Below are 13,589 nucleotides of genomic sequence, written 5' to 3' on the forward strand. Positions count from 1 at the left end.
CGTTAAGGAGAATTTATTAGCATAGCTTTTGTTTTGCGGGTGAATTTCATTAAACTCTGAACAAACCCTGCCTTGCAAGCGCAGGCCTTTGATCTGGAGACGAAGCCTCTTAATTTCCATTCTCCAGACATTAAACAATGCGAATAGCTCCCTGCAATAAAGCCAACCTCCCATACAGCAACTCCCACATCTTTCATTTCTTGTGTTCACTCGCTGCTAACACACTATATGCAAATGACAAGAGGTCGCTGTTATGTCCTACTAGAGCACAATCCCTTTTTCCTTGTTTTTGTTGCTACATATTTCTTGTTACAGAAAACCATGGGCTATTTGGATTGGGAATCCATATGCCTCTGCCAGAGCACAGCAGGATAGAGATCATGCACAAAGATGTTCAGAGGTTGAAAGTCTGATCACAGACACTAACATTCATGTAAGAACTAATACTGCCTTGCAGATGGTTCAATTTTTGTCTGCCCTTTGGAAAAAGAAAAACATTTGAAGTGCCAAAATAAGCATTTGGCCCAGTGGTGAAGTTAGAGAGACCTGGATTTAATATGCCTCTGGCTGCTAATTATTATCTCAAACTACTTCTTGAAAGTTTGCATCTTCTACAGTCGGTTCAATACTCATATATGCTTCATTAAAAAGAAGTGCTAGTCTAAAAATAACCATGTATTGTATGCAGTCGAGCACAGAGGCAGGGAGACACTCAGGAGCAGCGCCTTTTTTGGGTGGGGTAGCACAGTAACTAGTTAGATAGTGTTTGAGTTAATTCCCGAGTCACAGGCGAGGTGGCCCAGTTTGGAGGCTTCAAAGGCTTGGTTTGGGGAAGCACGATACAGCAGGACGTCTGCCCAACTCCAACCAGGCACACTTCAAATGTATATGTCTCTTGGTGGATCAAACTTTTTACTGTTAGTTAAGCAAACATCCAGTTCCTCTCGGTAAAATTCAGGACATCCAGTAAAAGTAAAATAGAGTTTCCAGATACAGCCCCGTTTCCTTCTCAGTGGCAGGAGACATTAATAGAAGTGAAACATGAGCAAACAAAGATGCATTTAAGCCCAATTTTGAGCACAAAATTGTCCCTGATACTAATATTTGGCTGAAAACAAGGTGAATGCTTCATGCATGAGCCAGTAAGAGGAAGCAGAGCCTGGACCAGCATGCATTCTGTTCAACCTGACAGCCAACAAGAGTCACAAAACATGAAATCCAAAGATAGCAGTCTCTTATGTATGGCAAAATGGGAACTCAAAACCATGTGAAAACCAAAGACTTCTACTTGATGTAAAGGGGTCCAACAGTGTCCTATAATCAGTCAACAGAGTCAAACGAACAGAGTCAAACAAACTTTCATATTTCACAGCCGATTTGCAGCACAGGACTCCTTTAAAACCCCTAAATAAAAATCAATTGCTTTATTTTCTCACAACGTAGCTGCAATACACGGTGCAGATCAAAGGTGGAAGAAGCATGAATATATTATACTTAGAGCTCAGGTTGAGCAGACACACATAATTTGAACAGCTGGAGATTACAAAGTTCAGTAGAGTCTTTCAACTGTAATGAAACTCTATAGTGAAGCCACGCGACTAATGTGGTCAGACACTCTTTTTAATGAGTGATGTCAATGGCTCCAATGTTACTATCCGCTGTTCTGGTGTCATGATGTAAAGAGCTAAATAGTATAGCTCTTATATAAACAATTACTAGAGATTTTCTCAGTTTAATGATTTAAAACATTATGTATGAAAAAAAGCACAAAAAAATGTAATGCATTACTCCCACCCTTGATGTGTATTTGTATGACATATGACTTGCCTCTGCACATGTCAATAGAGTTCATTTTTAGGCTCAATTGCACTTGCATTCCAGAGCTTACATCCCCTCAGGTAATGAATATAGCAGGTAGTATATTGCAGCTTGTGGAAAATAAGCTGGTGACGATGAGAACTGAAAAATAAAATAAAACTGCTAATACCACTGTGGAAGGAGGAACAGGAGGGAGGAAGCGAGAGGGCCAGGGAGACTCCATCCATGTACCAGGACACCAGTGAAGAAGGACAGGTGAGGTGCAGTGTGGTCGGTAGTGGGGTTAGAGTACAGTCAGAAGTTTGGGGAGTTACATGCTGTTTTTAGTTTACCTTACTAGATCGTTTCCAGTTCCTTCTCAAAAGCATGGTCTGTAAATGAGACAAAGCGGTTACAGAGCGCCCCCCACTGTCTCCCCTTAAAGCTGAAGGGTCAGAGGTTAAAGGCCATGGAGTGCATGAAGTTCAAATGTTAGCCCTGGCCTGGTGCGGGGTGGGAGTGTGGGGGGGAGATAGATAATGAAAGTGGGACAGTTACCAGCATGCAAGTTAAGTAAGCAGGGAGTGTATAAGCTTGTCATATGATGTTATGAAGTGTTTATGTATGCAGACATGCATGGACACACAGAAATACACAGAGATAAACATGTATATATACTGCATATAGTAGCTACAGTCTGTACCTTTTTATATAGTATAACCATTTATTTTATACCTGATACTTTTGCCTGCCTATTTACATTGCAAGACCTGAACAACGTCAGCTCAGAGCTGCTTAGCTCTTTGGTTTACTTGGTTTTTACATGTTTATTTGTTTCCAAAATGGAAAGTTGCCTTAAAAATCAGTTAAACTGTACACAGCAGAAAATAAATGTTGTACTGGTAGAACATAAGAATAAGGAAGGTTCTTATGAAGACAGTGCATTTAGTTGATGGCCATGCCGCATGTCCCAAAAACATGGCTTATCTCTGTGACGGAAATGGAAGCATTAATAATAAAAAGTTTTAAATAGAATCCTAATCATTACGTGAGAGGACTGTTTACAAGTGCAAAAAGACATTCAAGCAATCCCCTCGTGTCATCCCAAGACTCTTGAATTTGAAAACAAACAAATTTGAAAACAAATGTTGATGATCATCAACATTATCAATGCTGCATGACTACTAAAATCGGCAGTTTAATGCAGGACTTCTTTCAAAAGAATGTTCAAGTTCTATATGTTATCTTACCCTTCCATACCAGTAGATGGCAACAGAGAGGATGTACTAGAATAACCTTGTTCTCATTTTCTTCACAGTTGGAGGAATCCAAAATGATGCTTAACCTAAATAGAGTTTATTTGTTCTGTCAATTGTGGACTCTCTGAACTACAGTACTAAATAAGCAGCAGAATTAAGACATCAGATCAAAAGGAATACAATATTTCCCCCATGACTCTGCCGTGTTCCGAATCAAGCATGCAGGGGTCCAATTAACCAAACAAATAATTGAACAGAAATAAATGCAACTCTGAAACATCGAGCATGTCCGCAGAGGCACAAGCCAACATAATTAGGAAAGACGATCCAGTGCTCTTTGAACATGTAACTTTTTCACATAACATATTAATTGCACTTGTGTTTATACATATGTATTTCCTGAGTTGAAGAGTCTCCAGCAATGGAGGCTGAATGAAGCCAGCACATCCCAGTTCAGCTTGCCTCGGCTTCTGATGTATGAAGACACAGCTTACCGACTAATAACATTGTTGCTGACCTTTATCTGTATCATAAGAATTATTTAAACCTGTTTTATTGATTTGTTTGGTTTATTACTGAAATGCAGTGATGCTTAACTGAAGTCTTCAAAATTCGTCTATGTTTGACAACAGTATAATAGACAAACAATTCCTTATTTTGGTGCATAACATGGAAGGTGATTCATATCCGGGCAAATAAGGTATGGAGAAATGATTCCCTGGAGTAAGGAAGATATGTAATGTGCACAGGAAAAGAGAGAGATGAATGAATAATCTGACAGATGGTTCATAGTTACATTTCTTACAGCATCTCTCACGTCTCCCTCCTTCGGTGACATAGTGACAGCTAGTTCCAGGCTGCCCAGGTTATGTTCAGGGTACTGCGGGTCCTTCAAGTCCAGCGTCACCTCCTGTGCCCTACAGGGATGCATAGTAAGCCAAGGTTATACGGGAATCTGTAGTGTAGTGTGATTACATAATTAGTGCACATTCATATGCACACAGTACAAGGATTCCACATATCAATGCTGAATTTTAATTGAAAAACACACATTCAGTGAAGGCCTCTACACAGCTATGTGACATCCACACAGGTGTTTTTACTTTGGTACCACTTACGCTATCACATAATAGGAATTTTTAAATGAAAAATATTTTCTAATGTCACAGGAAAAGCAAAACTTTAATTAAGACCATATTTTGACTTGTCGTCCAAGGAAAAGCAGTGATCCAAGCAATTTCATTAACAATGGCTCAGTTCCATCAAGTGTCCATCGGTTTGCTACAACATTGAGCCAGCATCTAAAATACCAAGTTCCTGGAACTGGCTCACCTAAATAGAATGCACAATTTTGTAATGTTATCAGTTCCACCTGTGCCAGAATCTCCTGCTATGACATGCCAAAATGCCCCCTGTGAAAACGGTCTGCTGCGCATGCTGGCTAACTGTCCCACTCATTGCCTACTGGGACATTTGAATACACTGCAGTCATCATTAATGTTATTTATAACACCTGTGCTTTGCCAGTTATACCAAGTCCTAATGTTTGCTGTAAAAAAAAATCTACTGCCTCGTCAGTCGGTTGAATCTAATGCAAACTTTCTAAATTACTTTTATAATAAAATAGTGAAGATTCAGCTACATGTTTAGTACTGAAATCAGGGAGCTTGATGTTGACTTCTGCCTTCCTTCAGCATGAGGCCACTTCAGGGAAATCTTTCTGTCAATCCTGGAAAACACTGTTGCACTTTCAAAATCCTCCACCTGCCCTTTAACCTGCACTCTTACTTGGCTTTCAAAAGCTGTAATTCAGACAGTTGGCAAAGATATTTTAGCCAACATGAACTGTTCTCCTATCCTTTTCTGTAATGCTTGGAGATGTGCTCCTACATTCTGTGGGATGCCCCTGGGATCTGGTCGAGGTCCCCTCTTAATTCATGCACAGACTTAACATAGTCTTTGTTCGATAACGCCTGGCACCGCGGATGTATCCTGTATTATGTCCTGCCATGCTGACATAAGTGGATGCCCAAAATGTTCTGCAGTTGAATAACTCAAATCAGAGGTAATTATAACCCCCCCCCCCCCGGCCCGATGGTCCTAGCACAAGCAGCAATAACAATCTTTCATCCTAGTCTGGGGGCCTTATCTAATAATGTCCAAAATGAGGCCTGCTAGCTTGGTGTTATTTTTCATCCAGGATTGTCCTACTTAAAAGTGACAAAAGTGGTGCAGTCCTGTTTTGCCCAAATAAGCCAACCAAGGTCAGGTCATTCCTTTCCTCTGCAGGCTTAAAAAAGGTTATCCATGCTTTTTATCTCTACCAGACTTGAACAATTACAGCGTACTTTATTCTGGTGTCTGCAGGTGAAACATCCAGAGACTGCAGTTGATGCAAAACATTGCTGAGAAGCAACCACATAACACCAATCCTTGCTGCCCTTCCCTGGTTACATGTGACTTTTGGATCTGATTTTAAGATTTTACTGCTTGTTTTGAAAGTCTTAAATGGTCTTGCTCCTGTCTCTATCTGACCTGCTAACTCCATATGAGCCTGATTGCTGCTTGAGTTCCTCCAGCAGGGCCCTTCTGATGGTTCCAAAATCTCAACTTGTCACTGTGACCAGGTGATCGGGCCTTTACTGTTTGGGTCCCTCAATGGTGGAACTTCCTGCCTCGCGATCTCAGGCATGCATCTAAATCTCATCCTCAGACTCACTTTTATCATACATCTCTTTATTAACTGATGGTAGCTATTATGTTATCTCATTCTGGGTCCCATCTACTTTTACAATCTGTTTTAATTAGGCACTTTGTAACTGGGTTTCAGAAATGTGCCATATAAATCAGGTTATTATCATTATCACCTGTCTTTGCTTCCCCAAATCTTTACGTGATAAATTAGTGCTCGGGTAATTAAAATCACTGGCATTGGTTTGCAGGGCATTTGAAAATATAATTCCACTTTATGCATGTATGTACAATATAATTGTTGTAAACTGTTGATTCACTTCATGAGGTTAAAGAAGAGAAATATCTAAGACTGCCACTAGAGGGAAGCCACAGACCATATTTGATCAAGATGACTATACATCAAAACCAAAGAGAGATGCTGGGGGACAGGTGTGTTTCAAGGAAATTAGTCTTCTGAGAGTGGACTTTGTAACTCTTTACCTTTTCTGATTATGAGAAACTTCTCTGATTATGCCCATTATTAGGGAAATGTAGCGACCAAGCCAGTACTTCAAATACAATCAGTCAAGACAAAGAGTGCATGAGCCAGTTTAATTAATAGATGATCTGCAAGGTGTCAGTGGAAAGAAAACAAAGAAGCTATTAAACAAAATAGAAGTCAAAAGAGACCTTTGATGTTCCAGTGACTCCAGATGGAGATACGCTGATCCCATGAAATCATCCTGAAGTCCAAAGTCATAGTCAAAGACCTTCAAAAGAGACAATATACAGCAACTGTCAACATCACATTGCTTGTGTTGTCCGGTATTATTTTTTACATTGACTTGTCCTAACTGTAACTGTGAAAGGAAGCATGCACAGAGAGTTCATATCCATTGAGACTTGTGTAAAGTTAATTCAAAATAAAACAGCACTTTAGATTAGTGCAGGATGTAATTTGAAGCTCCAAACACTTCTGCTGTACCTTGACATATAGTGGGTCCCTCAGGGTCTCCAGCAGAAGGCTTACTCGCTCATCCCACACTGGGTTAAGGTTCTTATGGATGGTTTTGCTCCTGAACACCTCCTTCCCTGCAATCTTAAACTTCACATATGGGTCACTGGTCCCTAAAGAGAAAGAGAGCAAACACAGACACTCTGTTAAATAGAATTAAGTAGAGTATCAACAAAATTATGGCATATGCTTCCTATCTAACTACCAACAGGAAAGGCGTCGGAGTCAAATTAAAAGCGCGAGCAGGTCACCTTCTTTACTTTCTTTTCCTCTCAAATCACCAGTCAACCACAGAGATTTAAAGACAGTTTTGTACTATACCTTGAAGACCTGAGGGGAGTAGCAGGCATGCCATGTGACTCACGTTCTGTTAAAGTCATATGATCATTTCCAGGAATTAATGATCTCCTACACAGTGCCTCTATTTAACCTCTAGGTGGCAGCATTGATTTATATTTGTGCTCTCAAAGGCACAGACTGAGTGTATTTTTATGTACCGTATAAATGGAAACACCCAAATAAACACTTGTGTTTATAATAGATACAATGTACTTAGTGAGATACATAAACAGATTTAATCTACAATTTATTTTCTCTATGCATTTACCATTAGTCATGATGACAAAGAAATAAAAGATACATAATTCCAAAACCCAATTTTCTTGCCCTGCTGAATGAGATTGATGATCCTGCCGATTCCATTTCTGCCTAATTTTAACATCTTATTCCAAAAGATCCAAATACATAACAGATTAAAGGCAGCTGCTTTGACAGACAGAGAAGAACTAAGGTAGAAACAGGACAGAAACCAACAGCAAAAGCAAAGTAAAGGGTCAATTTAGGAAATATGAAGTATCAAGAAGTGAATAAATCAAATTAAATATAATATCAACAACAAATAGCTCAGCAGATACTTTTAAATGTGTATCACAAGGGAATTTTCTTCCATCAAACACACAAGTTTAAGTTACTACATCTGAGTAAAAATAGTAAGAATGGGAACTGTTGAGTAGTCTTTGCATTCAGAGCTGTTTGTGCAGGAGATAATCTGATTTACTGGTTTGGCAGTCTGTTCACATCCAGATTCAGATAACATAAAGAAGCCAAAGGGCCCTGAATGACTTAAATATTTACTGCACATACATATATTACACATATAAACTACACAGGGGAGCTTGTCTTTTACTTGACACTTGGGTTTTTCTCCTTTTTAAAAACTACAGTTCTAACTTTATGCTTCAACTCTGTCACTTTTCGTCCATCTTTGGAATCCAGCAACACCAGTTACCCGTCATTTCATCTCGATAACCTCTTTTCTAGTGTTTAAACATCGACTGTAACTAATAGATATGGATCTTTATTCTTTAGGAGATAAAGCCGCTCCTCTTGTGTCTCCCTCTCCTGGATGTCCATCCTGTGAAGTTACTGTTAGTCTATTCTGTACACACAGCATCTGTTGCATGTCTACTGCCTAGAAGAGGGATCCCTCATCTATCGCTCTTCCTTTAGTTTTCATTTTCCCCTGTTGAGAAGAGGGTTTTTCCTTATCTGAAATGAGGCTCTAATGGTAGAGGGTGCCATATGCTGTAGAGATTGTAAAGCCCCTTGAGGCAAATTTGTCATATTGGTCGATATAAATTTAAATAAGATTGACTTGAATAACTGTATGGACAAGGTGCAGCAGCTTCCAGTGAAACTCTATCCTGGTGTGGCAGTTTGTTCGTACTGAACGTGCCTTGAATCATCCACTGTGACCAAAGTGATTACCAAGCAAACAGCGAGGGAGGGAAGGGAATTGTCTTATCAAACAATTCTCGTTGATACACACATTGTGCATGTCGTGCCCGTGATCAACCCTTCCTGCCCGTATCTAAGGAACTATATAGACTAAAGTGTACTGTATGTTACCATAAGCATTATGTTGACAAGCAGTGAAGATCACAAGCAATGATATCCCTCAAACATGGTGTTTAGCTATTGTATTGTGTTCTGATTTGTCTTAGGCAGCCCAGAGGGCGGACTGACAGCACAGATACTCGATGATAAAAGCCTGCGCTCTCCGTGTTTGCACTCGTCTCCTCAGTTCAGGATAGGCTTGCCCTATCATTAGCAAGTATCTGACTCCCACATAACGACTTCCCTGATGCTTATTAGAGGCAATAAAAAAATAGTAACAGCAAGACTGATATGAGTTATTTTGTGATTATAAGAAATGTGAGGAAAAAGATATGGTTTATCTATTATAGAAGACTATATTCCATGTAGTATTAAAATGTAGGACACTTAAAATGTTTTTATTATCGGTATCACTTAAGTATAATTAACCACATTAAAAACAAAAGCATAAAATCTGCTTTGCCAGAGTAAAAACTGCTGATGTAATGTTCAGCTGCCAGCAAGCTTTGATGTGAGAGCAGCAAAATGTGCACTTAGACCGGCCTGCTGGGAAAAGATGTCCATTTCTTCACCTTTTAAAAAAATCTCAAGATGCCCTCGTGCTCACTAGCAGTGGTACACTCACAAACACACACATCCTTTTGAACACCGTTGCCCTTAACATATCACTGCAGAGCAGCTGCAGCAAGGGGACACAAATGACAGGGTCAGAATTTTTTTTTAGAAAAAAAACATCGGGCAAACTAAGAACTAAGAATTCTGTAGATACAAGAATGAAATAAATAGGAATGGATCTATTTGCTCATTAATGAAAGAGGATAAAGAGAAATGCTCCAGAACTACAAGTGAGGCAAAAGCCACTAATCTCTAACAGTGCAGCAACTCTCGCTTCTCTTTCTGTGTCCCTGTATATTCCCCAGACACACATCACTGCCTCAGTCTCTGCATCCCACAGTGCCAGTTTTATGGGCCCATAAACACACAAAGGGCTGAAAAGCATGTAATGAAAAAGGTTGGTGCTGTAGGTGGGTGATGGCTGAATATGAGTGAGTGTGGGTAGAGCACAGAGTGGTCAGCGAGGTGCCTTCTTGGAAATGAAGCACTAAATATGATATATCTGATATTTTGAAAGACTTTGCACACTTGGGGAAAGTCCGTAAAGAAAGAAGTGATTGTATGTCTCACATCAGGGCTGCTTGGCGGACAGGTCAATTCGCGATAGGCATTTTTGGATCAATGAGCTCTAGACGAATGACAGTGGTTGACGTGAATGCCTAAAAACAGACGGGCTTCAAGACAGTAGGTTTAATGGATTGGTGCATGCTGAACGTTTGTCTACCTTGCAGGCAGAAGGCCATGAAACTGAAGTGCTGGGTCAGGGGAGACAACCGGAAGAAGACGTGTCACACACTGAACATCTGACACTGGCCAGTAGGTGCTGTGGTATTGAAGTTTAGCCACAGGGAACTCATTTCCTGTCTTTCTTCTGTTGATGGGCATCAGTGATCAATATTTGGGGGGGAACTTTTGCCTTCGCTGTCTGAAAGGTCAGGGCATTTACAAGATTTTGGGGGCACTTTTAAAAGACAATGATTAGTTACTAAGCGTTTGTCCTTCTCACTTCCTCTCATACTTTCATTGAGGCACTGTTTCTTATGTATACCTAAAGCCACGGGACAATTCTTTTGCTATCGCGACTCTTGGGACCTCGTACAGATAGTTAAAGTATGTGCACGTATATGTTTGATAATCACTGGATAAGTACAACATGAACAGCCAAAAAAGATCACACCTTGCAAATCCAAGACACATTCATGCAAGAGTAGAGATCGCTCAGTAGAAGTTTCAACATTAGGAAATAATGAAACAAATTAGCATACAAATAGCAGATAAAGTAGGACAAACCACACTAACAAATGTTGATAATGAATTTAAGGATTTCCTGTTACATTAATAAACAGAGCAAAATGATGATATACGAGTTTCTCCAGCCCATAATGGTTGGACCAAAACCTGCAAACGCACACAGGTTCACCAGTGAATTCACACATTACAAAAGGCAATAAAAGAAGAGCACTATGCATAATCGTATTAAAGTGCAGACATATATATCCTATTCAGAACACCAGCTGTTACCAATGGGAGGCAGTGTGCATCCATACACACCACACACGCAGTCAAAGCACAAGCGCCAGTAAAAGCCATTCCCACTCCCAAGTTATTTTCTAACATGTTTCTCTTTTGATCTCCAGAAGCTTCGACATGGAGACTACATCTAATTGTGCCGTTCATTTACCTACTTTGGTCTGATCTTCAAAAACATTCATGTTTATTTTCCTCTCTGTCTTTTCTTCCTTCACACAAGCTTTTTTCTTTTATAGCCTACCTATGGCCTCTCTCGCTCTCCCTCTCTTTCTCTCCCCTCCATCTCTCTTAATTAAATTACTTTATTAAGCCTCTCAACTCTAACTTCCAGTCGATTTCATGCTGTCGGTATTTAAGAGAAACGTGTGGCATTGACGATGACATAATTCTCACCTCCAAAAGCCTGCTCATGCATCAGAAAGCCCGATTTTCCTCACGGTACGATGAGAATACATTTTGCAACAACAACATGGCAGAAATGATGTAGCGTCTGACATTATCTATTCTCACATTACCACCTGGCAGCCTGTTCGCACTATAGAAAGTAAGATTTTGCAACAACAACGTGGTAAAAATGATGAAGTGTTTAGTGTCACACTTATGGAGGTGTCTCAGCTTATTGCTTCATCATTATGATTGAAACACCAGTTAACGTGTATTTTAATGCATGATATGCCAAAGTGCTGAAATTAGACTAACACCCGATAATCATTTCCTGATTAAAGAGAGTAGCAGCCGCTATAAATGGGGTTGTTTATGGTGTTTTACCTCATCACATCATCAAATGGTATTGTATTTAGTACAGGATTTAATGTTACATTAAAGATGAACATTTGTTTTCATTAGTTGCGTCTATCCATCCATCCAGCTATCTAGCCATCTACCTACCTACCTATCCATCAATCGCCCCATCCATCCACTTCTCTATCCATCTATCTATCCCAATAATACATAAATCCATGATTTAGGATTAAGAAGACTTCAAAACTATCAGATGGAGCTGCAACAGTCATATGGACTGGCTGAAAATACAGGAAAGGTAATCAAATTTGAATGCTTCCATTTAAACCCCAGTGCTGCTCTGGGAGTCCAAGTGCATGCAAGTGTACCTCCAGTCAATCCTCTGAGCAAAAACTGAGTATTCATTCATCTCACACTTACAGAAAAGAAGTAATGAAGGCAAATGAAAAAACATCAAGCCTGTGTATTTGTGCAGTTACTGTGTGAAGCATTTCTTGCTCACAAATACACTCACAAACTGAAGTGGTCATTCCACTGATTAAAGCACAACTACAGTACTTATGCCTTCACTCTGTTACCAACTCAAAACTGTATCTGTCTTTACGAATAAATTTGCAAAAAAATAGAGCTCCAGGGTCACTTGTAAATTCAGTGAACACACACACACACACACACACACACACACACACACACACACACACGCACGCACACACGCACGCACACACGCACGCACACACACACACGCACGCACGCGCGCACTCACGCACACAAGGCCAAACATCTGTATACCTTATTGTTGCCAGAGGCAACAGGGCATTAAAACGGACACAACTATTTGACACCAGTGTCAGACATAAGGCCCTGATGTTGGATAACAAATTCAGGCAAAACAAATGATGACTCCCGTCTGTCTGAAACAGGGACAGAGAGCAGACATTTCTTGAACATGTATGCTGAGGAGCGGTAACCTGTGCTGCCGGTCAAATGGTATAATGTGAAGTTAATGTCACGTTCAGACTTAACGAAGCCAGGTGGCATTTGACACACGACCTTGATTAAGGCTTTTTAATAAGCTGATGAAAGGTGCTTGTAACTGACTGGAGGCTGAAAGATGACATAGGATGATAATGGTGATTCAAGGTTTTCTCTGTCATATGGATTCAGACTGATGTGTAAAACAATTATTCTGCTTCCCCAGTTTCATCATCAATCTGTAGCTATTCATTACGCATTCATGATCAATAACTTTCTGTGTCAGTACAGGGCAGACAAACGGTCCTGAATTATTAATTGATAATATATGAGCAGGTAATTACATTTCAACAGAGTACAGTGTCATTTCATGCTCTAAAAATAAGTATTAGGCTCTAAGGGAGAGGTTATAATCTCACTGTTGTATTATAGTAGGCCACTGCAGTGAAACAGACCCTACATGATTAATTTTTTCCTTTAGGGTAATCACTAATAATTATAAAAATACAAAAACTGAAATCACACACCAGCAAACATGTCAATTATTCTCAAAAAATGAATCTCAAAGGCATGAAAACAAGTGGAAAAATACCAGCTGCAGCTTATAGGAATCACACATTGACCCACACTTGAAAACAACATTACTTCAGTAATGTGTGGAAAAACATGGTTTGAATCAGGGTAAAAAAAATAGCATATCTGACATTTAGAGTATCAAAACAGAATGAATATGGATTAAAACCCACCCGCTGATAGCATTATAAAGTCATCAATAATAAATCATGTGGGTTTTATTATACCAAATACCCTAATGGTTTACTTTTCAAATATGACTAAATTAATTTACACTACTGAAAATGATAGTATATATAGGATGTGGCTGAAGATTCTGTGAATAAACACTTACATACATTATAGCAGGTGACACAGATCTTTCACAAGAGCTTAACAACTCTTGTCAGTCACCATTACAAAACCAGGGTCTCCGTTTGTAAAATGTTGAACACAACCAATCTGTTTTCTGTTTTACAGATAGATTAGATTAGATTAAACTTCATTAATCCCACAGTGGGAAAATTTAGTACCTGAAA

General features: G+C 39.6%; 1 protein-coding gene across 10 annotated transcripts in view; it reads right to left on the reverse strand.

The window, feature by feature from the left end:
- mctp1a (multiple C2 domains, transmembrane 1a) overlaps positions 1-13,589 on the reverse strand; it is a 128,800-nt gene that overhangs the window by 63,985 nt on the left and 51,226 nt on the right. For 5 of the 10 annotated variants that reach the window (XM_069138978.1, XM_069138982.1, XM_069138987.1 and 2 more), the window contains exons 3-6: positions 6,715-6,857; positions 6,420-6,499; positions 3,853-3,973; positions 2,151-2,189 (exon numbers count right to left, since the gene is read on the reverse strand). In XM_069138978.1, the coding sequence (XP_068995079.1) occupies positions 2,151-2,189; positions 3,853-3,973; positions 6,420-6,499; positions 6,715-6,857 (383 nt within the window). The remainder of the gene's footprint in view (positions 1-2,150; positions 2,190-3,852; positions 3,974-6,419; positions 6,500-6,714; positions 6,858-13,589) is intronic. The other 5 variants (XM_069138983.1, XM_069138979.1, XM_069138984.1 and 2 more) reach the window with 3 other exon arrangements.

The sequence above is a fragment of the Embiotoca jacksoni genome, unplaced genomic scaffold, assembly GCF_022577435.1.
Source record: "Embiotoca jacksoni isolate LCO1_2020_lvr unplaced genomic scaffold, fEmbJac1.0.p SCAF_8, whole genome shotgun sequence".
Taxonomy (NCBI): domain Eukaryota; kingdom Metazoa; phylum Chordata; class Actinopteri; family Embiotocidae; genus Embiotoca; species Embiotoca jacksoni.